The sequence below is a fragment of the Apodemus sylvaticus genome, chromosome 13 (assembly GCF_947179515.1).
Source record: "Apodemus sylvaticus chromosome 13, mApoSyl1.1, whole genome shotgun sequence".
NCBI classification, from domain to species: Eukaryota; Metazoa; Chordata; class Mammalia; order Rodentia; family Muridae; genus Apodemus; species Apodemus sylvaticus.
The window spans coordinates 51,350,242-51,376,000 of NC_067484.1; the positions used below are offsets into that span (position 1 = coordinate 51,350,242).

The 25,759-nt window shown below is 38.5% G+C and overlaps 1 protein-coding gene across 2 annotated transcripts in view; it reads right to left on the bottom strand.

Moving 5' to 3' along the window:
• Nucleotides 1-5,612: 5,612 nt before the first annotated feature.
• Nucleotides 5,613-25,759, bottom strand: part of Ap3s1 (adaptor related protein complex 3 subunit sigma 1) — a 48,191-nt gene continuing 28,044 nt past the window's right edge. For both annotated transcript variants that reach the window (XM_052155200.1, XM_052155199.1), the window contains 3 exons: nucleotides 17,050-17,121; nucleotides 15,608-15,715; nucleotides 5,613-6,227 (listed from right to left, as the gene is read on the bottom strand). In XM_052155200.1, coding sequence (XP_052011160.1) covers nucleotides 6,099-6,227; nucleotides 15,608-15,715; nucleotides 17,050-17,121 — 309 coding nt within the window. In that variant the 3' untranslated portion in view covers nucleotides 5,613-6,098. The remainder of the gene's footprint in view (nucleotides 6,228-15,607; nucleotides 15,716-17,049; nucleotides 17,122-25,759) is intronic.

Here is a 25,759-nt window from a genome sequence, read left to right on the forward strand (position 1 = left end):
TACTCCCGTGCCAATAACCCCATGATAGGACCTGCCATGTTCTGTCTGGGCTGCTCTTAACTCCAACTGGCCAACCCTCACAGCAATGATTTTTAAGAATTTTACTCCATGGTCTCTCCTCTCTCTCTCCAAGCCAGGATTCAAAACCTCACCTATCTCCTGCCTAGCTATAGGCTGTCAGCATCTTTATTTAACCAAGTTTTAAATTAAGGAGCAAGGTCACATTGTACACGTGGATTATTTCATCCCTGTGGGCAACCAGGCCTTGGGGGCCAGTATTAGCATTACAATACATAACTAAAGACCAAACTTCAACATGAAAGTACGTTCGAATGTATGTGTTCCAATGTAATATATGTATGTGTATAGGACACAACATGGTTTTATTAATCTCCTCTAACATATATCACATTGACACAGTAGCTACAACTGGGCTGCAACCTGAAATTTGTAGTAGTTCACTAGTTCACTATCATCTTCCAGAGCCAAGATGTAGGAAATAGTTCCATCAATTAAATGGGAACATGGGACCTCCTCCCCACAAACAGTTTCAGAAACAACACTAACACTGATTTACAAGAACAGTAGGAGGGAGGGATCACAGGTCTATTTGTCTATAGTTATGCATTTCAAAGTTATGTGAAGTATTTCTTCTCTGGCAGTATCAGTTTTCATGTTTCAATTTCAACTTTTAGGGATTAAGAACTATATAAAACATTATTTGAAAATAATGTTCTTTGAGGTTTACTTGTAGTCCCAATTTTCTGTTTCCTCTAATTGATACATCATAGTTTACCTGTCTGGCCCCGGGAAAGAGATTTCCTCTTGTCTCACTACTTTTGAACTACGACACTGGCTTTTTTTTTTTTGTTTGTTTGTTTTTTCCGAGACAGGGTTTCTGTTAGCCCTGGCTGTCCTGGAGCTCACTCTGTAGACCAGGCTGGCCTTGAACTCAGAAATTTGCCTGCCTCTGCCTCCGAGTGCTGGGATTACAAGCGTGTGCCACCACCGCCCGGCTGATTGGCTGTTCTTAAGCCCTGTATCAAGTTGATGCTGCAGACGTTGGACTTGTCAGTTTTTTCAACATCAAGCAATCCAACTAATAACCTAATAACCTCCTAATAACCTCTCAATAGTTTGCTACATAGTTTTCCTGAAAGGCCCTTACATACATGTACCATACCATACCTGCCATGCACCGCCCCATCTTTCTTTTACTCACTAAGCAGTGCATTCTCAGGGCTATTTCTTGGCAACTTTCAGGGACCCTGTAAATCTGTCAGTGGTAGAACTGCACGGTACGGATGTGATGCGGCCTTTCGGCTAATCCTGGATAGACACTGGGTCCTTCTATCCTTTTGCTATTGAAACTGACATAGTACTTACTCAAACCATTTTCTTACAGATAAACACTTATTTTCATGTACTACTTTGTTTGGTATAAAATTAATGTAATAAATATCTTTATAGTAAAGGATGTCATCCAAGAGTTATGAGACACACCTGTAGTCTCAGTACTTAGGAGGCTGAGACAGGAGGATCATGAAGGCTAGCACTGGACACACAGATCCTGCTTTTGAAAAATCAAAACAAGAGACACACAGAAATTCAGAATCACCACAAAGTGTCACAAGGTATGTTTATAAATGTTTATTTTTCATTAAAATTTCCCACAGCACTTGATATTTTATTTTATTTTTTAAATGTTAAATCACAACCCAGGTATCAATATGAGAGCTCTCTCATGCTCCCCAATCATCTCTACCACTGGATATAAGTCAACCCTGCTAATTTTTGCCAAGAAGGCATAACATCTAATTTAGTGGTTCTCAACCTGTCAATCATGACCCCCTTGGGTGTCAAATGACCCTTTCACAGGGATCAAATATCAGATATGCAGCATATCAGATATTTGCAATTCATATCAGTAGCAAAATCAGTTATGAAGTAGCAATGAAATTAATTTTATGGTTGGGGAGTCACCACAACATGCGGAACTGTATTGAAGGGTCTCATCATTAGGAAGGTTGAGAATCTGTGATCTAGAGAGTTGACAGGTAATATCTGCTATGATCTTGTAGCTCTTTCCTCCCATTTGCAGCTACAAGCCAGCCCCCTACCAACAAATATGCTGAAGGCCTGATCTTAAGTGGAAACTTCCAAACCTATTAAGTGTCACTTGTTTATAAGCTACTTTGGCATTTATAGCAGCTTGACGTGAATAAGACACTGCTTAAAACTCTAATATTGAAATGCTAACTACTGGAGCATTTGGCTGGAGAGGTGGCTTAGTGGTTAAGAGCACTGGCTGTTCTTCCAGAGGTCCTGAGTTCAATTGCCAGCAAGCACATGGTAGTTCACAATCATCTGTAATGGGACCCAATGCTCTCTTCTGGTGTGTCTGAAGAGAGCCAACAGTGTGCTCATATAAATAAAGTAAATAATGTTCTCTGCAGAAGTCTTTTTAAAAAAAAAAAAAAAAAAAAAAAAAAAAAGGAAAGAAAGAAAGAAATGCTAACTACCAATGCAAAAGTATAAAGGAACCCTTTAGAGGTAATTACACCATGAGATGAGGCTCTTACGGATGGGATTAGTGTCCTAAAGAGGCCCCCAAAGAGCTAGCTAGTCCATTAATCCTCAAAAGACACAACTAAGAGGTATTTGCCTGAACCAAAAAACAAAAACCAGAAACAAAAACCATGCTGATTTCTTGATGTGAAATGTCTTAGTCTCCAAAACAGTAAGAATACATTTCTGCCATTTTTAATCTATCCAATGTATATTTTATTACATAGCACCAGGCCAACTAAGGCACTAGTATGAGTCTTTTTCAGTATGTATTTTAAGGGTCCTTAAACTTCGAAACTATTACAACCCAAGTAAATATTAAGAAGAATGGAAGATGGGGGATGCATGCTAACTTCTTCCCTGAGCTAATGACTCCTCGACCTATGGGATGATTCTCTTAATTTTACCTTTTACTCTCTAAATGTCTTTTATTTTTCTAGAAATTAAACTTTATCTTCTAATCCTTTCATTTAAATATTCAATTTTATAGTATTTAAAAATATATCCAATATCTGGACCTAAACTCCCTCTGTCCCAGGCTGACCTTGAATTCAGGTCTGCCTTTGTAAGCACAGACAATAGGTTGGCTGGGTGGGATCTTGCACTGTGATCACAACTCCCTAAATCTCTTCATCTCCTTCTTTATTATCTTTCTGATAAACTGGCTCATAGTACAGCTACCTTTGTTCTTTTAGGTCTGTGAAGCCAGCAATCTCAGCACCAGGGAGTTGAGGCCAGACTGAGCTAAAAAAAAAAAAAAAAAAAAATTCTATTTATTCAATAATTTCCTTCCCCAAATCTTTTAAATATAGGTATGACAAAGTGTATTAGGGTTGGCTGTTGCTATAAGACTTTTTTTTCTAATTACTTTTAGGTTTTTTTTTTTTTTTTTTTTTTTTACAGTTTAGTTGTTACCCATTCCTGGTCGGCCCTCCCCATCTCCAAAAGAAAAAAGTCCCCACCCTCCCACCCCACCCCACCCCACTCCATCCTGCCAGGCTTCAAGTCTTTCTCTCAGGGTTAGGCACATCTTCTCTCACTGAGGCCAGCCCAGGTAGTCCTCTGCTGTGTATGTGTCAGGGGCCTCAGCATCTAAGGATCTGAGGGGTCTGAGTTAGTAGAGTCTGCTGGTTTTCCTAAGGGATTGCCCTCCTCCTCAGCTTCTTCCAGCCTTTCCCTAATTGAACCACAGGGGTCCCCGACTTCAGTCCATTGTTAGGGTGCAAGTATCTGAGTCTGTCTCAGTCAGCTGCTTGTTGGACCTAAGGACAGCCATGCTAGGCTCCTGCCTATACGCACACCATACTATCAGCAATAGGCCTTGAAGCCTCCCCTTGAGATGGATCTCAAGCTGGACTGGTAACTGGACCTCCATTTCTCTCAGTCTCTTCTCCATTTCTGTCTCTGCAGTTCTTTTAGACAGGTCAGTGTTTTTGACTATGGGATGGTAACTCCATTCCTCCACTTGATGCCCTGTCTACTTGAGGTAGACTCTACAAGTTCCCTTTCCCCTATGTTGAGCATTCGGTCTAAGGTCCCTCCTTTTGAGTCCTGAGAATCTCTCACCTCTCAAGTGTCTGGTATATTCTAGAGGGTTCCCCCACCTCCTACCCCACCACCAGGTTGCATATTCCCTTTCTTTCTCATGGCCCTCAGGGCTACTCTATTTCCACCCCCCCATACCTGATCCTGTTCCCCCTTCCCGCTCCCCGTCCCTCTCTCACCCATGTCCCTCCCTTCCTCTGCCCACTGTGATTGTTTTCCTCTCCCTCCCAGCGCATCCTCACTTTTTGTTAACATCACTTATTAGTGAGTACATACCTTTTAGGTCTGAGTTACCTCACTCAGGATGCTATTTTCCAAAAACCCGACATCAGGGAGATTCAGGAACCTTTCTGTATCTCTCGTTCAGTCTGCTATTGGCTCTTGCTGTTTCTCCACCATCCTAAGCACACCCTGAATATGGCCTCTGCTGTTTACTACTATTTCTTCCTGACCACCCTTCCTTCACAAGTTCCCACTTGTAAAGCTTTCCCTTAAGTCTTTTTACCATCTCGGAACTGGTGGAAACTGCAAAAACTGAAGGTTCAATTTTCTTTTACCTCAATATGATAAAGTCTGTGATTCTGCATAGAAATAAATATGATTCAGTGTAAGGGAAAAAACCTCCATTATTGTTTTGTCTTATTGCGTAAAGTGGTGAAATAAATGAGACAAAGCTTGAAAAAAAGTGATTTTTTTTCCTTACAGCTTTTTTTTTTTTTTTGGTTTTTTTGGATTTGGTTTTTTTGAGACAGGGTTTCTCTGTGTAACCCTGGCTGTCCTGGAACTCACTCTGTAGACCAGGCTGGCCTCAAACTCAGAAATCCTCCTGCCTCTGCCTCCCAGAGTGCTGGGATTACAGGCGTGAACCACTACCGCCCGGCTCCTTACAGAATTCTTAAGAGTAAAATTCATATATAAAACAAACCTGAAGAAGTACTTCAAAGAAAACATGTCTGGAAAGATAACTATATGGAAACCATGGCCTAGCTAGGGAGAAACCCCCAGTTCCTGAAGGAAGAGCATGTGCGAAAATATGAGCCAACAAGAAATCAGAACACATGCCAGAACTTAAAAGGCAAAACCAACCAATCAAGGTTCAGCAGTTAGTTTAGCTCTGACTTTATAACACCATGTGGAACCTTCACAAACAGCTAACTGCTGACATCACTGTTCGTCATCTGGGCAAGAATGTGAGGCCAAGAGTTTAAGGCAAGGATATTTACAGAAAAACAAATCATTTCATTAACACTTATGAAAGATACACCATCTCCCACTGTAAGTCTCATCACACAAACATGCTGATATACCACTCCATCTTTGACATAGCAGTTTCTGAAAGATTCGGTGAGCCTCTGAGGAGTAAAAACATGAGTATGAATTGAAAAAGTCAACACTGACAGTTGTTTAACAGTGGTAAAATATACTTTTATTTACTTTGTTGAATCAGAAGGTTGTAAAAAAAATTATTGCTAAAGTAGATACCAAGCAAAACAGAAAGGTACTTTAAGAAGTCCAGTTACCTTGGAGTTTATTTAAACTAAAGAAAAGGTCATGTTTTCATGCAATACATACTTGGTTCTTTAAATAACAACTGTGACAAACAGCAGAAAGAATTAGAGAATGCTGTACTTGCGATCCATACAAAACATCAACATCTTGGGTTTTACATAATTAAAGAAACATCTCGATTTTCCAGAGACTGTAATAGCCAATATATAGGGGCATGCCTTTATGTGGGCACAGGAATACAATTTAGAAAACAAACAAAAAAAATCACAGGGGAACTAGTCAATTTCTTCAAAATCACTGAGCATGAAAAGCAGCACTGAACTTCCATATTGACTCTAGGCAGGGTCTGCACAGTACCTCGACTTAAACCCAAGAGCACAGTTAAGACTCTCCTCCTCTATTTTTGGTAAACAATTGCATGGTAAACTTAGATGGCTTTCCCTCTGGGTTTTACCTGGGAGTGGCCTTGTTAATATTTATTTAAAAGAGGGCAGGTTTGGCACTTTTATACTGATGTCACCAATGTTAATATTTCTTGGGATCTCAGGAAGGTTCATATTCTTTACAGCTGATACAGCACGGGCTGGAGCTCCCGCTAAGCCAGCCTGTATACGGAAGCAAATAAAAGAAAAAGAAAATGTACAACTCAGGTGTAGCTCATTACAAACAAACTTAGCAATGGAAGACAATGATAAAGGTTTTCACATAACAAGCTTAGAGAACAGATGGTAGTTTGAATAAGTATGAGATGGTTACTTTGAAATACTAATCTATAAAGAGAAAACAGTTGACACATTAGAAAATACAGTGAATACATGCAATAACAATGTAAAGAAAGACTTAAGTACAAGTTATGTGTGCTATCCAGATACCACACACAATGTCCACATAAAACCTAAATTTTTAGCTACAGTTTTAACAGTGATGAGTTTTGAAGAATGGTTATTATTAGTTTCCTTATTAAAATGTCCTAATCAGTCATGACAAGATTTATTTTTTATTTTAAAATGGAAATTATCATTAGTATATGTTTGTAAAATAAAAGTGATAGTAATTATTTAGTTTCTTCATTCAGGGTTACCGTTACATTTCAAAACAATGAAATTGGTTTTAATACTATGGAGGTTCTTCCAAATTTTTCTAAGAAAGGTCTAATACAGTAAATTAAAAAAAACCTCGCACCTTTAGGGAAGTCTTAGTCTAAAAAGAACAATTTTGCCAAAGCTGAAACTACATGGAGACTCTCCTGAGCAAGTCATTAGTAGAAATCTAATGATTAAACATGCTTTGTCATCTGAAGTAAAGTCAATAACACAAGTCAAGTTTCAACCACACAAACTTGGAGAAAGAATAGTATATGTAAAGAAATGAATTTTAAATTTATAGTTATCACCATTAGTACATAACACTTGGCTTCCTCTAGTAGGAACATTTATAATTTGTCAAATAATTTTACAAAAACTAAGCTTAAAATGAATATATATAACTTTTGAATTTTATTAATAGGCTTCATTGTCAAGATTTAACATACACCAATAAGATTTCATTGTTTTTTTTTAAAAAAATTCAGATATATAAAAAGCAAAAGCCAACAAATACATCTTGGTTCAATGGCATTGTTTTACACAAAACAAACAATAAAAAAGAACCCCTCCCCTTTGACCAATTATAAAAATGAAAAGAAAATATCCATAAAATGAGAAGCAATAGTTTTAAAGTCCCTTTTCTAATTTCAGTTTTTATCTTCTGTAATCCTACCTCTCTTAATTAAAATAATAATAACAATAAAGCTGTTGTTACCTGAGAAAAATCTTGACTGATACAAAATAGGCCAGTGTAAACTATTTGCTGAATAAAGGATACAAACATTGTTAAGCAATAAAATAAAAGCCATGGATTATCAATTTAGGATTGGAAACAGAAAAATTAGTAAAATTGTAGTAATACTAGATATGGTCCACTCAGGCAATGACATGGTGGCAATGATGGACGCTCCACAGCCAAGTCCAGACAGGGTGGGGCAGCTCAGGGTCTGTGACTTAATGAAGGCTGTTTCTGATGCAAGATTGAAACTGTGATTGGCTTCTTCATTGGTATCTACCTGATACAATGAAGTTTATGGCAGATGCCACCTCCTTCCCACCCACTCACTAGGATGTTAAAAATACAACTGTTAAAAATCACATCTTCAGAATAATATAGCTGAATAGATACCATATTCAAAAGGATCTTTAATTTGATAATTTCAAGTAAAAGTACTAGCTATCACAATTTAGAATGACTCCGGATCAAATAATCCAGTTCAAATATGGTTACCACCCTGTAAGTTTTCTTATCCCAAGAATGTGTTGTCTGCAAGGGACCAGAAATTATTTCAAATTTGTAGGCATCTGGAGCTATCGTAATTTTTCCAGGTAAAGGACTTGGTAAATTTTCAAATTCCCAGATCAATTTCCAACTATTTTAGTGTGGAATTTCTATAAAGGGGTTGCACATGAAAAACTGACTATGGAAAAATATTTGAATGTAAATATTTTTAAAGGTATAAATTATTAAAAGATTTTATTATTGTGAAAGAATGTGTCCTATTTTGCTCATTTTATAGTTTCCCTTTATATACAGGAGCCCTATTTTTCACTATGGTGAATAAAGCCTTGTTTTCTATAACAGCATGTGTATAGCTAAGCTCAGGCAAAGAAAAAGAAAACATCCTGTTACATTTCATTAAACTGTTTCTGTGACCAAAGATAGTTTCAACTCTTAGCTACTACTTAAATATACAAAGTCACCATAGAACCTGATGTCAATGGCATTTATATGCTACATAGAGCTATGCAAAACCAGAAGTTTCTAAGTGCAACCATCTAGACCTCTTTCTAAACATATGCAGCAAGCCATAGACATGCAGAGGATGGGAACTATTAGAACACGCAGATGAATTAGCAGAATCAAATTATTTCTCAAGCATGTTCAATGCTTTTGTGTAGTAGATATATTAGGAAAATAAATGGTAGTAAACAATAAAATATATATATTTTAATTTTGATTAAGCTAATAGAGATCAGATTCTGCAGAATATAAATAAAAAATAGGCCTACTAATCCACTTCATAAAGCTTACATGAATTATAGATGTTTCGAGATAAATTATGATTTAAACAAAAAGACTGTGTTACTCATATAACACCAAAACAGAAAATAAATTTCATTTTCAGACATCCTTGACTATAAGTCTGAAACGGTTTTACTAAAACATAAAATATGGAAAAGGTAATTTTCCATTAGGAAATTAGTTTTCTGACACAGGTGAAAGTAATTTTCATCTTAGCTAAGCTTTTTTTTTTTTTGAAGGTTTACTGAGAGCAAATAGGTAACTTTTATTAACTTTTCCAACAGCAACATTTACAGAAATTAAGTTTACCTCACTTTTTAGTAGTATATATAATTTTAAAATGTAAAAAATATGCTATTCTTGACAGTACAGCATTGCTGGTAAAGATTTAAGATTGCATAGTGGACACAAAGCAAAAGTCCGAGGAATGAAGGTCTACTGGAGAAATAACTTGCTTCCGTCCATTACACTAGCGCACCAGCGTGGCAGCTCAGTAGCGGCCACTCCACTAACGAAAACAAAGCTCCGAATCCAAAGCAGCTAAGGGGATGAACCGGATGGAAGAATGAAGTACCAGAGAGAGAAGAATGGCCGTGTTTTCTCTCCCATGAGATTAAATAAATTAACAGAAGTAAGAGAAAGAAAACAAAATGAAGTCTGCAGGTATACCAAAAGGAGGCCAAACAGATAGAGACTTATACAGACGGACGCTTGGGAATTTCAAGCACCTGAGTCACGAAGATAGTAATGGATGGATATGATTTGATTTTGATTTTGTTTTTAAATTGCCAGACCCAAAAATAAACAAAATATGTGCAAGCAAAACTGAAAAAGCAGCATTGCTAAAATATATTTGAAAGAACCTGAAAACTTCCCTTTCCTTCATGCAGTAATCAATTTTCTTGAAGGGAAACTGAAATAAATAGTTTATGTACTTATTTCATAATGTATAAAATACCATCCTACCACCTTGAAGTATTTTCTTCATGCTTGAAATACAGCACTATCAGATGGTAGCTGGAGTAATCTATACAAACTGAAGTCTTTCTTTACCCCTTCTTCTACAAACTGCTATATGAACATTTGTAATTTTGACCTAACTGCCAAATCAAAAGGACCAATATTAATAAACATGGTATTAAATGGTTTCAGACTCAAAATCATTAACAAAATAATGACATTATTAATTAAATTTAATTAACATTAATTTTTTTAGTAAAACAAGAAATCCCAAATCTTTTAATTTTTTTAATGTGAGGCAGATTACCCTTTAATTTGGATATTTATATAGTCTTGTCTTTCAGGACACAGTGGCACACAGTGGCTATAATCCCAGAACTCAATTAAAAACCAGCCTGAGCTATAGTGCCAAACTTTGTCTCAAAAAAAAACCCAAAACAAAACAAAAACTAAGCAAGACAAAACTGGCTTGTTTCTTGCTTTGCAGGAAGTGCTTAAATCACAACTACAAACACATTAGACAGCCTGATGACAATCTAGTGAGCCAGACCTATAGTACTTTATAAACAATTTTAGCAAAATTTCAAAAGCTTTTCTTTTTTTAAAGATTTATTTATTTATTATATGTAAATACACTGTAGCTGTCTTCAGACACCCCAGAAGAAGGCATCAGATCTCATTAAGTAAGGATGGTTGTGAGCCACCATGAGGCTGCTGGGAATTGAACTCAGGACCTTTGGAAGAGCAGTCAGTGCTCTTAACTGCTGAGCCATCTCTCCAGCCCCTTCAAAAGCTTTTAAACCCTAAAAATATTAATTTATGTATCATGTTCAATTTTAATTTCTCTCTCCCTCCCCGCCCTCTGTTTCTCTAAGTAGCGCTGGCTGGGTGGTAGTGCTCTATGACAAGCAGACTGGTTTTGAACTTGCTTCTGCTTCACAAGTACTGGGAATAAAGGGTGTGCTACCATACCTGGCCCCACAGTGTTAATGTGTGACCGAGAATCTGTCTGGGTTAAATAAATATGGCAGGCTAATAACATCCATGAATTGATAATAGGTAGTTCTGAGCATAGCACATGACCTCGGGGGTCCTCATAGTAATTTTGTAAAAATACTAAATAAATGTTCCTATCAAGGGGAAAGTATCAACACATGTGCTAATTTTCCCACATTTCTATCCTCTACTCTTTTGAAATAGATATTTAATTTCTTTAAACTCTTTAAACTAAAAAAGATTTAGGGATAAAAGTTAAAATACCTAAGTGGTTATTGTCTCTTTTGCTATAAGATACTTTACTACAAGTAATTACTAGAACATAGAAATTGCTGGTGATCTCAATCAATGAAGGGAAGAGGTCATTAGATATAGGGACCAAAAGTTGCATCTGAACTACATAATAGCCTGTCATCTCAGAGTAAGCTATAAACTATGACTAGTCTATGACTGCATCACCACATCTCAAGCCCATGACTAGTCCCAGCATGGCTGAACAACAGAGCCAGACTTCCAAGGAGACTTTTTCTAGTCAGTCAGGACAGGTAACAACTGCTAGCTTATAGAGCATGTTATCTCCTATAGAGTAGATTATTTTGTCTCCAGTCAGTACATTATTTCAATTTGGAAATTTTCATTCGGAAGTTTATAACCATCTTAGTTTTTCCAAAAATGATTTTATTAAAAACAAACAAACAAACAAAATGTTCCTCATCATCACTACCAAAAGCTTTTTTAAACAGTAATTCACGCTAACTTATGAAACAATCAAAGGTGTGTGTTTTGTGCTTGGTTTAAGGTAAGTGGGGGAGTGGGGTGGTTGTGGGCGTGTGCATGGATGGACGTGTGCATAAACAAGAAAAATTAGTTTAGTAACCCTAGGAGCTTATTTAAAAATTGTCCAATACTTTCCAATAGGCTTTATAAACACAATGTATTTGGATGTGTGCAATTTTGGTATATATAACTTTAGTTTTAGATCCCATCCATCTTAAGTTTAGTCTTTTTGTTAGCCACTGTTACTATGCACCTGTAGGTCAAAACTGTAAAAACAATTCTGTTAAGATTTTGGAACTGAAAACCATTTTACAAGGAAAGAGTTTTAATTATTTAATATTCATTATTCTAAACCTTCACTGCTTCCCACTTTATATGGAAAACTCAAATGTTCAGCTTTTGGTTTTCAAATTCACAGCTTCCAAAACACAGGAAGTAATTTTATGTTAGAACCTTAATATAGAATTAAAAAAAAAAAAAAACAGGTATATCTCTATACATATATTGCCAGAGTTAAAATGAGATTGATTCTGCTAAAGGGATGCTTAAAATTAACTTTTTATATATAAAGTAAATTGTCATTTCTACAAATGTAATTTTCAATTAAATGACCATGTTTTTATAAAAAAAATAAAATAAAACAAAGAATTAAAATTTTCCTTTTACAATGCAGGCAGACAAAACAGAACAAACATGACGCCAATGATATACTATTAAAATACACTACGTCCAATAAAAGATGAGAAACTACAAGGAGAAACTAGAATGGAAAATAGGCTACAGGGACTATATGGGTTCATTAACACAAAGAATTTTTGAGTCTGGCCTAAAAAGTAATTGCCTTCGACATCATTTTGCTTTCCCTTTGTTAAGTATGTTTTCTCAAAGTCAGCAATACCTTGTCTACCTGTCCTGTCTGGGAGACTGAAAGATAAAGGTCTGTAAGAGAGAAGAATGAGAGGCGCTAGAAAGATCAGGATGTTCAGGAAAAAGGAGGACTGACTTAAAAAGTAGTAACTAAATTTAGATCCATTTATCCCCCTTAAGAATAACATGAAATACAAAATTCCAACAAGTATCCCACCCCATCCCTCTACCACCCCCCAAATTCCTTTTATTCCCTGGCAGATTACTGGGAGACTCTCAAATTCCCGAAACCCCCACCAACCTCCCTCCTTTCCCCAAATCCCAAAGAGACAATAAACCATTTTTTTTCCTATCAAATCACAATAGAGAAAATACGCTGTGCATGCGTTGCCTTTCTCTCCTCCTTCAGGGTGGGGCAGCCCTGTCCTTCTGCCTGTCTAGACACTAGGAATTAAACTGGTCACGGTCTTCCATCACTGGAAACTCACTGCCTCAAAGTTACCATATTTAATTATTAAAATAGTCACCATATTTAATTATTAAAATAGGCAACCTAGATAAACTCATACTTTAAAAGCCATAAGTTAATTATATTCAGGGCGATTTTTCAAAAGCTAGAAGATAATCTTAAAATAGTTCATAAAAATTTTAAAAACATGATCAGTTCTTTTTACCAATCAAAATTTTAGTTATGTCTTCCTTGTTATTTTTCTTTATGATAATTTAACTGGAATTTACTAAGAAATTTACTCTCAAATAATTTTGGATTAGTCTATGGAGCCACTTGGCTGGTTAGGTCTACATACCGAAAGTTAACTAAAAAAATTAAAGACTTGAATTCTTAACGACTTGAATATGAAAATATGAACACTATAATTTTAGTGTGTGGTCTTCCAAACATTAAAAATATAGTTAAGTTAATGACAACAAAGTCAATATTATTTTAACACTATTTCGAGAAATAGGATGTAACATAATTTGGTGGTTTAATCCTTATCTGATTAAACCATACCTTCTCGCAAAGTACATGCACAGAGAAAAATACTAATTTGACAGAAGATAACAGCTGATTATATATATTAAAACATGGCCAGTGGATGACCATTAGAAGCATTCATCAATATTCTAAACTATAAATAAGACTATACCTGTGAAAGAATATTTTTGTGAAAGAATAGTAATTTTACAAAACTATAGCATTCCCAACAAAAATGTAAATTCTGCATCTTGCCATTCTCCTTAGGTAAGAAAAACTGTCTTATTAATATAATCTACTGGAAAATCAAAAACCAAAGATCCAAAATTTACTTCTTACTCATGACTTTTATAAATTCTATAAAAAAAAACACTATGTAGAGCAAAAGGAAACAGAAGAAAGGAAAGAAAAGGAGAGGGGAGGGGAGGGGAGAAGAGGGGAGGGAGGGGAGGGGAGGGGAGGGGAAGGGGGGGAGGGGAGGGGAAGGGGGAGGGGAGGGGAGGGGAGGGGGGAGGGGGAGGGGAGGGGAGGGGAGGGGGAGGGGAGGGGAGGGGAGGGGAGGGGAGGGGAGAGGAGAGGAGAGGAGAGGAGAGGAGAGGAGAGGAGAGGAGAGGAGAGGAGAGGAGAGGAGAGGAGAGGAGAGAGAGAAGAGAAGAGAAGAGAAGAGAAGAGAAGAGAAGAGAAGAGAAGGGAAGGGAAGGGAAGGAAAAAAGAGGAGGAAAGGAGGGATCACCACTAATAAGAAATGAGTCCCTAAAATGTGAAAAACCAGTCATGTGATTAGTGTGTGTTTACAGATTAAAGAGTTCACCAATTAACCGTGTATTTTAGAGCAACCACTGAGGTATTATGTTACTGTACTTATGTAGTTTCGTGAAGCAATGCTGAAAAATTTGCATACATTTCAAGTCAACATTTTAAAACTTTAAATGATAAATTCAAGTTATTAATAGCTTTTCTTTTACTGTATTGAATGTTACAAATAAATACACTGAATAACACTGTTCTTTTCCTTGATCAAACGCAAAACTTTCTCTAATGATACATGGCATATTTTCTGCTTTGAAATGTCAGTAATGTAAAATCAGGTGGTAGAACAAGTGACACAGTTACTTTTGAGTCCGGTCTTTAAGCTCTTCATCCCCATCACAAGCATCTCCTTTGGAAGCCAACAGAGATGGCAAAGTAAGATAAAGAGAAATGAAGACTCCTTTATTTTAATTCACAGGAAAGTGTTTTTATAAGGAGCTTCAATTTTTTTCTGGCTCATAGCCCACATTTTCTTCAATTAAAATGATTATAAAAGTATATCAAGCTGAATTTTAAATATGAACAAGATATTTTCAGAGCTCACCTGTTGTAAATTAATTTAATGTAGTAATCCTTCTCCTTTTATAGTAATATTGACTTGAAACTGACCAAGTGTCTGAACTTCCAATAATAATCATGTGGATGTGTTTGTTGTTGTTTTATTTCCAATCTGAGCTATAAAATGTAAGAGTACCCTTGAGGGCTGGGTATGGTAATACATGTTTTGAAATCACACTACCCAGAAGACAGAGACAGGTGGATCTTTGTGGATGAGTAAGAAAGACTCTGTTTCAAATAGTAAGTAAAAGAGTGTCTATGAATAAATAAACTACTGAATAAGGTATCAAGGCTGTTGTCTTTCTAAACTCGTGCCACCAAGATCCTGTGAGCTTCAGGAGTGCAGACGCAGCACTGCCGCTCTTCTGAAGCTTAGCTCTTGAGAAGTGACTCAAGTTCTAAAGTGAAGTGCAAATATCCTTACTCAACCTATTCTGAGCTGAATCTCACAGCAGAATTAGCCACAAACATGTTTCCATTATAGAATACAATAAAATGTCTGTGTTCATGTAGAAACTATGGAACTTAACAAACTTGTTATTGATCTTTGGGAAGGATCTAAAGAAGATTAAGGTACTGAGTATCTTTGTCTCAATATGCAGTTTGACAAAACACCTATTGCAAAACACAGACTTCCTCAGAACACTTCTATTTCCTCTCCGTTCCCCCTCTAGAAACAGTTTAAGACCATAACTGAAGGCAGCTACCACTGTGGTTAAAGAAACGCATAAAGCTATTTGGGGATTAGTAGTCTTTGGGCATTCTGACATACGACAATGTGTACACTCATTTTCTGAAACTGAACGGGCACTCCGGCTGTACCTAGAGATTGATGCTGAAGGACAAGCAGTGAGAGTTACAACATCATACATAAAAATAGCTCATGGTCATGCGCAGAACCTCACTAACTAGAGCATTTTCCCGTCTTACCTCAGATTTCTCCAGTTTATTTTGTGCATCAATTTGTGTGACAATCTCATTCATGTTGGTCTCCAATACCATTCCCCCCATAACCATTTCTGCAAGAATATTATGAACCTAAAAGAAAAAAATATAAACAGGCAAGCCACTACAGAGTTTCTTTGTTCAGTTATTTTTGTTTTAAAAACTAGTGAAATAATTTGTAATAAAGGCTCAAACTCCACTTTCATCAGTACTATGAACTCAGGAAATTACATGACCTACATAGGTCTTAAGTTTATTGAGTTGAAAACAGATAATATTATACACAAGATTACTGAAAGGATTAACTAGAATAATCTATAAAGGTGACTGAAATAAGTGATAAATATTAACTACAGAATTCTCTCTCATCTGTATTATCACTTCCTAGAGGTTTCATTCACCTGCAGTCAATTTGGTCCAAAAATATTAAGTGGAAAACCCACAGAAATAAACAATTCACAAAATAAACATTAACTGTTTATCTCACTTCATTCTGTCCAGGATGTAAATCAACTCTTTCTTAAAAATAACAGCGGGGGCTAGAGACATGGCTCGGAGATTAAGAGCACTGGCTGCTCCTTCGGAGGACCCAGGGTCAACCCCCAGCACCCCACATGTCATCTCACAACTGTCTGCAACTCCAGTTCTGGGAGATCCAATCAGATACCCTCTTCTGGCTTCTGCAGGCACCACACATGCATGGAGTACACAAACATACATGCAGACCCCCCCCCACACACACACACACTACCTAGTTAAACCTTGAAATTTCCTTCTCAGCTTTTAACTCTGACCAAATCTTTTTTTAAATTTCCCTTGGTGGAAATTTCCTTTTGACTAGTTCAATAAGCTCAATTCACTTGCTTTAAATCTTAATGTCTACAGACCTAATTTCTATGATACAGGGGAAAAAAGTCTTCCCCCAAATACAAACAAAACAACACTGGCAAGAGAAAGTTGTTTAAAATAGTAAGCTGCTTCAAAATAAAGCCCAAAATCCAAGGCAGTAACAGCTGATTTTCAAAATCTCTTGATCTAAACCAAACCCTCTTTACAGAGCAGCCTGTATTTTATTTCTGCCACTAGTGGTCTGCTTTTCTAGTCTCCCTTTCTGTTCATAGAACTTTTATTCATTTTTATAACCTAGTTTAAATATGATTTCCTCCATTCACAGATCCCTAGGCAGAGGCAACTATGTTTCTGCCAATACTATGCCATACCATTTCCTTTTCTAGATATGAACTCTTCTAGGGCATACACGGTCTTACGACTTTCCTGCAAGCACAGTGTCCTGGTTCATGAGAAGAATAACTAATTAGAATAAAAATTATTGCTCACTAAATGTCATTTTACTCTGACAAATACAAATTAATGTTTTTCTTTAAAAAAAATTAAAATAGTTGACAATATAGAAAACAAAACAGTACCTTGTCTACATGGAATATTAAATCCAGTTCACAGACATTTTCAAAACATTTGTCTAATGTTTCCACAAATACCTATGGAAAAGGAAAGGAAAAAGATATTTTTGAAAAGTAGGTACATGCATTCAAACTTATTATCTATAAAGCAGTCAATCCTTATTATATAAAAACTTCTAATACCAGAACCTCCTTTCGAACATTCAAAACTGTAATAAAAAACAAACGTTACTTTCAGGTAAATTATATTTTGGCATATCAAGCAAATTTCTGACAATTACTAAATTAAGTATGATCAGCACCATTACTTATAATTTTAAAAACTTTCTTAAATATTCACATAAGGCCTCCTCAGGAAAAGCTTATTAGATAGTTTTAACAGACAGAGTCAAAGTTTCTTTCACGTCTAATATGGCCAGTTATTTTTAACTAGGAAATTACTGTAAATGACCACTAGATAGAAGAGAAAGAACAAGACCTCATTGTCAGACTGAACTGATTTGGATAATTGTATACCTTATGAAGTTACCTCAGTAGACACAGGTTCAAACCCTGAACACAAATACCTAAAATGACCTGTTTCAGGACTTGCCTTTCATCAGCTCCTAAGAACGAAGCTCTGATTTTCTACAGTATTCTGTCTGATAGGAAGTGGCTTGGAACACATACAGTAACTGGGCCTTGCCTTATCAATCTGAGCAGATTATCAGCCTGTGTTAAATACATGACTAGGGACACACTGCTTGTCTTCCTTGGGGTCTTTAACTTATAACCAAGGCCAGCCACATGCTATGCACACATACCCTCAGGGTAACAACACATCTTACAGAGCAACCTCTGTGCTATTTCTACCAGCAGGACTACCCCCTCCTTTTCTACTCACAGAACATCTGCTCCTTCTTTAAAATCCAGTTTAAACACAATTCCCTCTACTCACAGAGTATGTTTTATTTGTGCTGTGTATGATGACTTGCTATTCACCCTCCTGATAGTGCTTACCATCAAGTCTGATTTTTCTAATTTTTTTCTTTTACAGTTTGTTGTTGTTGGCAGGTTTCAATTTAAGAAAACATTACCTACAATGAAGTCAGAAAAACTATTTCCGAGAAGAAAACAAAATATTTTTAAATCACATCTATCTGGAACTGTTTTTCATGAGTCTCCCCTAATCCTAAATCATTAGTACACTTATGACTCAGAAGCACATTTTCAATAGTCTGGTATGTTTGTGCCTACCTTAGTTCTGTGGTTTTAACTTACAAACTGTAGTCATCCTGTTTTTAGTACCAAAAGTGTAACTATTTTGGTGAGGATGACATACGGACAGCTTCCCTTCACTTGCTTGTTCTTACAGAAGAGTGGAAGGACCTACTTAATGTGCAAATAACACTGGGTAAAGAAGACTAAGTCCCTGAGACCACTATGTGTGCCCCTGGAGGACTACGCCCCTGGAGGACTACACCCCTGGAGGACTACACCCCTGGAGGACTACGCCCCGGAGGACTATACCCCTGGAGGACTACACCCCTGGAGGACTACGCCCCTGGAGGACTACGCCCCGGAGGACTATACCCCTGGAGGACTACACCCCTGGAGGACTACACCCCTGGAGGACTACACCCCTGGAGGACTACACCCCTGGAGGACTACACCCCTGGAGGACTACGCCCCTGGAGGACTATACCCCTGGAGGACTATACCCCTGGAGGACTACGCCCCGGAGGATTATACCCCTGGAGGACTACACCCCTGGAGGACTACACCCCTGGAGGACTACGCCCCTGGAGGACTACACCCCTGGAGGACTACGCCCCTGGAGGACTACGCCCCTGGAGGACTACGCCCCTGGAGGACTACGCCCCGGAGGACTATACCCCTGGAGGACTACGCCCCTGGAGGACTACACCCCTGGAGGCATGCATCAACAGCCTGCAGTGTGATGCAGTGTGGTGTAGTGTGATGTAGTAAAGACTAAGTTTTGAAATCATTAAGATTTAACTTCAAATTTTTACTCTGCTGCTATCCATCCAGCTTTATGGCCGTCAGTATCATTTAACTTCTTTCTAATCTCAGAACTGTAAAATGATAGCAGGACTACTCACTTTCTGGATTACCGGAAAGTTTTAGTTAAACTGCTTAACTAGAATATTCAGGGCACAGTTATCAAACCCCAGCTAACAAATGACAGCCAATATTGTGTACCTGGGATAGATGTACAAACACAGGATGACTTTAAATTTAAAAGAATAATAGAATAATCTAATTCTGCTTGTAATTACTGATATAAAAATAAGACAAGATAACTACCTGCTCCAGTTGCCAAGACTGTGTGATTTTCTTTTTAACTTAACCACATGCTAACTGGCCTGGCAGAAGAGAGGATATTCTAAAGAGAAACTTTGTATCTCTCAATCTATCAGATTATTGAAACAATGAATGCCCCAAAATTAGAATTTCCCCTAGTGATCTCATGTTCAGAGAAAGAAAAGGCACCAGCCAGAGTGGGAAGCCTCCCAGAAAGAGATTTCACACCTAATTCTATCAGCTTATGAAACTATCTTTCAGAATGAGCCTGAGGGCCAGACAAGAATGGGCAACAGTGGCAGGGGCACACTTTGACTAGAATTGCTTAGATGCACACAGCCTTTGTCCTTCAGGGCATCTCTGTCCCTGCCAATGTCCTTCTTGCAAAAGCAAGCCTTTTCTACTCTGCACCTATAATTGACTTGCTGAGGATAGGTGGTGAGATCTTATATTTGATAGAAGCGTCAGCTCTGAAAATCTTGGACAATAGATGAACAACAACAAAAGCTCATCATAACTATATGGTCTTAATATTTGAATCTTAAGAATTAGTTTCATTAACTAAGTATGGTTGAAAAATTCAAACCCTCTTCAGAAAGCTATTTAAAATTTTTTCCATTAAGCAAAAATTACTTAATATAATTAGAAAAGTTAATATAAATAGAAATCAAGAGCCCACAAGTTACATACTTAGCATACAACTATTTGCAAAAGTACAAAAAAGACTTTTTTTAGTTATTTATAGGATCTTGGGCATTCTCACCTGGACCACAAATAATAAAAGTACTATCCTATTATAATTTCTCAAGGAGAATGGTTTTTAAAAAGCCAAATGTAGAAGTGATATAGTAAATAGCACCCTCTTGTGTCTCACTTTTTTAAAATGATAAAAAAGTTTAGATCTGTATTTCGGTTTCCATCTGAGACTGGAGCTGACCCTGTGCCACAGCTCCCCATACCCAAGTCCCACTGGGAGAGAGCTGGTCTCCCAGGAGTGCTGACACACCTGAGAACACAGGTAAGACCACCACTTCTGCTCAAATACCTGGCCCAAGATGGCACCAACCGGAGCCCTCAGGACACAGGAACTGAGGAGCAGCCTGGGACAGGATCCTTCTGGTTTCCGTCTGCACCCCAGAGCTGACCCTGGGCCATAGCTCTCCATACCCAAATTCCTCCAGGAGAGAACTGGTCTCCCAGAAATGCTGACACATAGGCTTACAGGAGGGACAAGCCACAGTCAGAGACAGCAACACCACAGATAACCAGATGGCGAGAGACAAGGGCAATAACATAAGCAACAGAAACCAAGGCTACTTGGTTGGCATCATCAGAACCCAGTTCTCCCACCACAGCAAGCCCTGGATACCCCAACACACTAGAAAAGCAAGACTATGAGTTAAAATCACTTCTGATAGAGGACTTTAAGAAGGACATAATTAAGTCCCTTAAAGAAATATAGGAGAACACGGGTAAACAGGTAGAAGCCCTAGAAGAGGAAACACAAAATCCCTTAAAGAATTACAAAACCATCTAAGATCTAAAAATGGAAGTAGAAACAATAAAGAAATCACAAATAGAGACAACCCTAGAGATAGAAAACCTAAAAAAAAAGAGAGAGAGAGAGAGAGAGAGAGAGATCCACATGAATCCACATGAAGCTCAAGAGGAAGGAAGCCAGAGAGTGGATGCTTCAGTCCTCTTAGAAGGGGGAACAATAGAATCAAGGGAAGCTGAAGATGGGAGGGACTTGGGAGGAAGAGAGGAGGGGGGGGAAAGAGGGGCAGAATCAGTATCAGAGGAGATGGAGATGTATAGAGGGTCAGGAAATTGAACAGAGGGGGATGGGGAACTGGGGGTAGCAATCAGAAAGTCCCAGATGCCAGGAAAGCAAGAGCCTGCCAAGACCCCACGCAGATGACATTAGCTCAAACACCCCACAAAAGGGAGGGAGAATCTGTGGAGACCATATCCTGAGGTTAGGCACGGCTCCCCGGTTGAGGGATAGAACCACCCACCCATCTCCAAAATTTAAACCAGAATTGCACTTGTCTAAAGGAAATACAGGGACAAAGAGTTGAGCAGACTGAAAGAAAGGCCATCCTGAAACTGCCACACCTGGGGATCCATCCCACATGCAGACACCCAGCCCAGACACTATTGCTGATGCAGAGAAGTGCTTGTGGGCAGGAGCCTGATAGAGCTGTCTCCTGAGAGGCTCTGCCAGATCCTGACCAATACAGATGCGGATGCTCACAGCCAACCATCAGACTGAGCACAGGGACCCCAATGGGGGAGTTAGGGGAAGGACTGAAGGAGCTGAAGGGGCCTTATCTGGCATCAGTGAGAGGGGAGGCCCTTGGTCCTATGAAGGCTTGATGCCCCAGTATAGAGGAATGCTAGGGCGCTGAGGCGGGAGTGGGTGGGTGGGGGAGCACCCTCATAGAAGCAGAGTAGGGGGGATGGGAGAGGGGCTTTGCAGAGGGGAAACCGGGAAAGAGGATAACATTTGAAGTGTAAATAAATAAGCTATCCAATAAAGAGGAAGTTTAGATCCAGTTTCAATATAAACGGTGCATACATAGTACATAGCTACTTACATAGAAGAATATACAACCAAAGACGTATTAACTTCTGCCCTTAAGAAAGTCAAAGGCGCCGGGTGGTGGTGGCGCACGCCTGTAATCCCAGCACTCTGGGAGGCAGAGGCAGGCGGATTTCTGAGTTCGAGGCCAGCCTGGTCTACAGAGTGAGTTCCAGGACAGCCAGGGCTATACAGAGAAACCCTGTCTCGAAAAAATCAAAAAAAAAAAAAAAAAAAAAAAAAAAAAAAAAAAAAAAAAAGAAAAGAAAAAAAGAAAGAAAGTCAAAGGCTAGTAGGAGATAAATTGCTTTAGTTTACTGAAGGAATCATATTCTAACTTCTTTCACTTCAAAAAAATACAAAATTAACCCTCAGTTTAATAATGATAGACATAATCAGGAAGTGACATATCTGCATGTAAATAGGGCCCCACTTCCTTTATTACAAGGACATTCTTATGTTTCACGTTTAATAAATCTCAAAGTCCATCACACAAAAGCCAAAATAAATGAGACAGCTTAGTCTTCAGAGACTTAGAATCTACCACCACCTACCTACCAATAAAGGAGTATGTCCTGTGTAAGAAATATTAGATGATTTTTATTGGGCCAACATCACATAATGTGCTTACAGACTGGCTGTACTATACACAGAGATGATACAGACTGCTGTTCGTAGTGCTCGGATGGACGGACAATTTAAGATCAGGCGCTGAGAACATTGCTCCATTCATAGAGTGCTTGCTTGGCATGCACCAAGCCCTGCGTTTGCCTGAAGCCCTGGAGACACTGGATATGGCAGTCTATCCAGGAGACTAAATCAGGCAGAAGAGAAAATAATGCAATTAAGGGGCTCAGTAAATGCCGGTGCTGACAGAGCACAACATGCTGTTTGAGTGTAAACCCGAGAAAGAAAGAGATAATAGTGCACTGTAAAACAATAAAAAGTATGCTCTGGTCTGCTCAGTCAGTAAGTGAGCAACGTCACTCAGTGAGACGGAGTGTCTGTTCTACTTAGCTTTCACTGTCAACTCGACATGGCCTAGAGTCCTCTGAAGAGGGACCCTCAACAGAACTACTTAGATCAGACTGGCCTGTGGACATGCTGTGGACGGTGTTCTTTTATTAATATAGTCTCAATATATCTATTTTTAACTGATCTGTGAAGGCCTAGTCCCTTCTGGGCAGGGCCATCCCCTGGGAAGGTGGAAAAGGTGACAGCAAGAGCCTGTGAGCAGCACAGCAAGCCACAGTCCTCCACGGCGTCTGAGCCAAGTTGCTGCTGGAGTTCCCTCTAGGATGGCCTGTAAGTTGTAAGCTAATACAAATCTTTTGTGAAGTTGTCTTTAATCAGTCCAGTCTTTTTACAGTCCAGTCATTATCCTCCTTCCGTGCTAATATAAATCTTAACCTCTCTTTGGTGCTTTTGGTCAGAGTCCTTCAGCAACAGAGAGAACTCTAACACTATTGGGTCTATTTATACTTATGTGCTATACACAGCAACATCACCACAGATTTGATAAGGGCCACGATCCCACTAGGTAACAGGAACGTTTTAAGATCTGTTATTCCAGCAGTCATGCACTCAGTTGGAACGCTGTGCTGTGGCACTGATTGCACTTAGGAACACCACAGCACTAGCCGTCTACACTCAATGCACTTAGGAGCACCACAGCACTAGCCGTCTACACTCAATGCACTTAGGAGCACCACAGCACTAGCCGTCTACACTCAATGCACTTAGGAGCACCACAGCACTAGCCGTCTACACTCAATGCACTTAGGAACACAACAGCACTAGCCGTCTACACTCAATGTACTTAGGAGCACCACAGCACTAGCCGTCTACACTCAATGCACTTAGGAACACCAGCACTAGCCGTCTACACTCAATGCACTTAGGAACACCAGCACTAGCCGTCTACACTCAGTGCACTTAGGAACACCAGCACTAGCCGTCTACACTCAAGCCCAGCTCTGCTGGGGCACTGACTGCACTTAGGAACAGCAGCACTGTCTACACTCAAGCCCAGCCCCGCCTTTGACTTGGCAGTTTGGAGCAGTCTATCACCATCAAGTCTCAGTGTCGTCATCTAGGCACAGAATGGTTCCTGTATTATAAGGTTGTCATAATAATAAAATATGAGTAACTATCAAGTACTTAGAATAGTATCTCAGGAAAGAAAAAGCTACAGACAATCTTGGTTACGGTTAAAATATATAGATAGGTAAATAAAAATGTGCTCACAAAAATATAAAATTTTCACCATGAAATATCCCCAAGCAAAAGCACTTATGTGACAGACCTCTTAAGATTTCTAGGTTTAGAAAGGATAGTCTGCATTTAGGAACTTTCTGGGTAAAATTCACCAGAAACTAATCTAGTTGGTTTGAATCTATAGATAATGAAATAAAATTGTCACGTTATATTTTAAAGTTAAATTGACTTTTATACAATGTGAAGAGCTAGATGTTAACACAGGCCTGTAACTACAGCCTAAGGAAGCCGGGGGAGGGGAACTGTTGGGAGTTCAAGGCCGGTATGAAATACATTGTGAACTCCAGGCTGCCTTGGGCTACTGTGTAAACCCTGTTTGAAAATAACACAAAAGACAAGACTGTTAGGCATAGAGGCGTACAGCATAATCACAGCATTTACCAGATTTGAGGGAGTAGGACTGTAAATTCAAGGCCAGCCTGGACACAGAAAGTCCCTGTCCCAAACTCATAGTCAGTCATGTTCTCTCCTTCCCTCCCCACCCCCTCCCTCATTCTCACCCTCCTTCTCTCTTTCTTCCCTCCCTCCCTCCTCCTCCTTTCTGTCTGTCTCCTCAGTGAAAGAACAGGAGCCAAAAATCTAAGAATTCTTGTAATTTTGCAAGAGATATAAAAAACAATATTCTTTAGTTACCAGGTTGATGTTTTTAAGAAATACAATTTGGTTTGGCCCAAACCAAGAATTACCACTAAAAATACTGCATGTATAATAAAACCAAGAAAGACAGACTGAAATGAAAACCAAATCAAATGAAGAGCTGTAAATAAAGTATCTGCCCGCTGTCCAAGAGTTACCCTTCCATATGCTATTCCGAATCTTCCAAACATGGGGTTTAAGAGTACGGGTAGAACTTAACTCAGTGTATAGCAGATTCTGCACTGGATAGTGAATGAACCTTGACCCCGACAACCGCGTGCTAACAATGGTAATGTTAGAGACACTGAGATGCTGAGTGTGCACTTAACACAACTCAAGATAAGAAATAAAGGAAAACTTGACTGCACTCATGAATGTTATCTGACAAATTAAGAGTCATTTTTCATTAGTCTTTTTAAACTGCATTAAGGAAAATTTAAGAATTTCAAAAAGCCTAAATATTTAAATATATTAAGCAAATTTAGTTTAAGATACAGTCACTCCTTTCTCTCCACAGTACTATGTTACTAGACCTCAGTTACTGCTCACCTGTGAAAAGTGCTACTGGCTTCTGTTAACCTGAGTTTGTGTGTCTGGTACAGCAACAACTACCTGTAGTACAGGAGCTCAATTACACAACACCCTTTGCACTTACATGATTTAACATGATTTATATATGAACTTCACAAGTTTTAAGAAACAACTAGTTTTAATTTGTAAGTAGTACACTATATAATAATGTAAAAGTTAATGAGCCCTCTGCATAATTAGTCTAAAAGCTACTCATGAGAACATCTTTTCAGAGGGTTGGGTGTGTGGCTTGGCTGGTAAACTGCTTGTCTGTCTGGCATGCACGTGGCTCTAGGCTCAATTCTCAGGTCTCCATATATAGAAAATTGGGGGTTAACCCTGTCT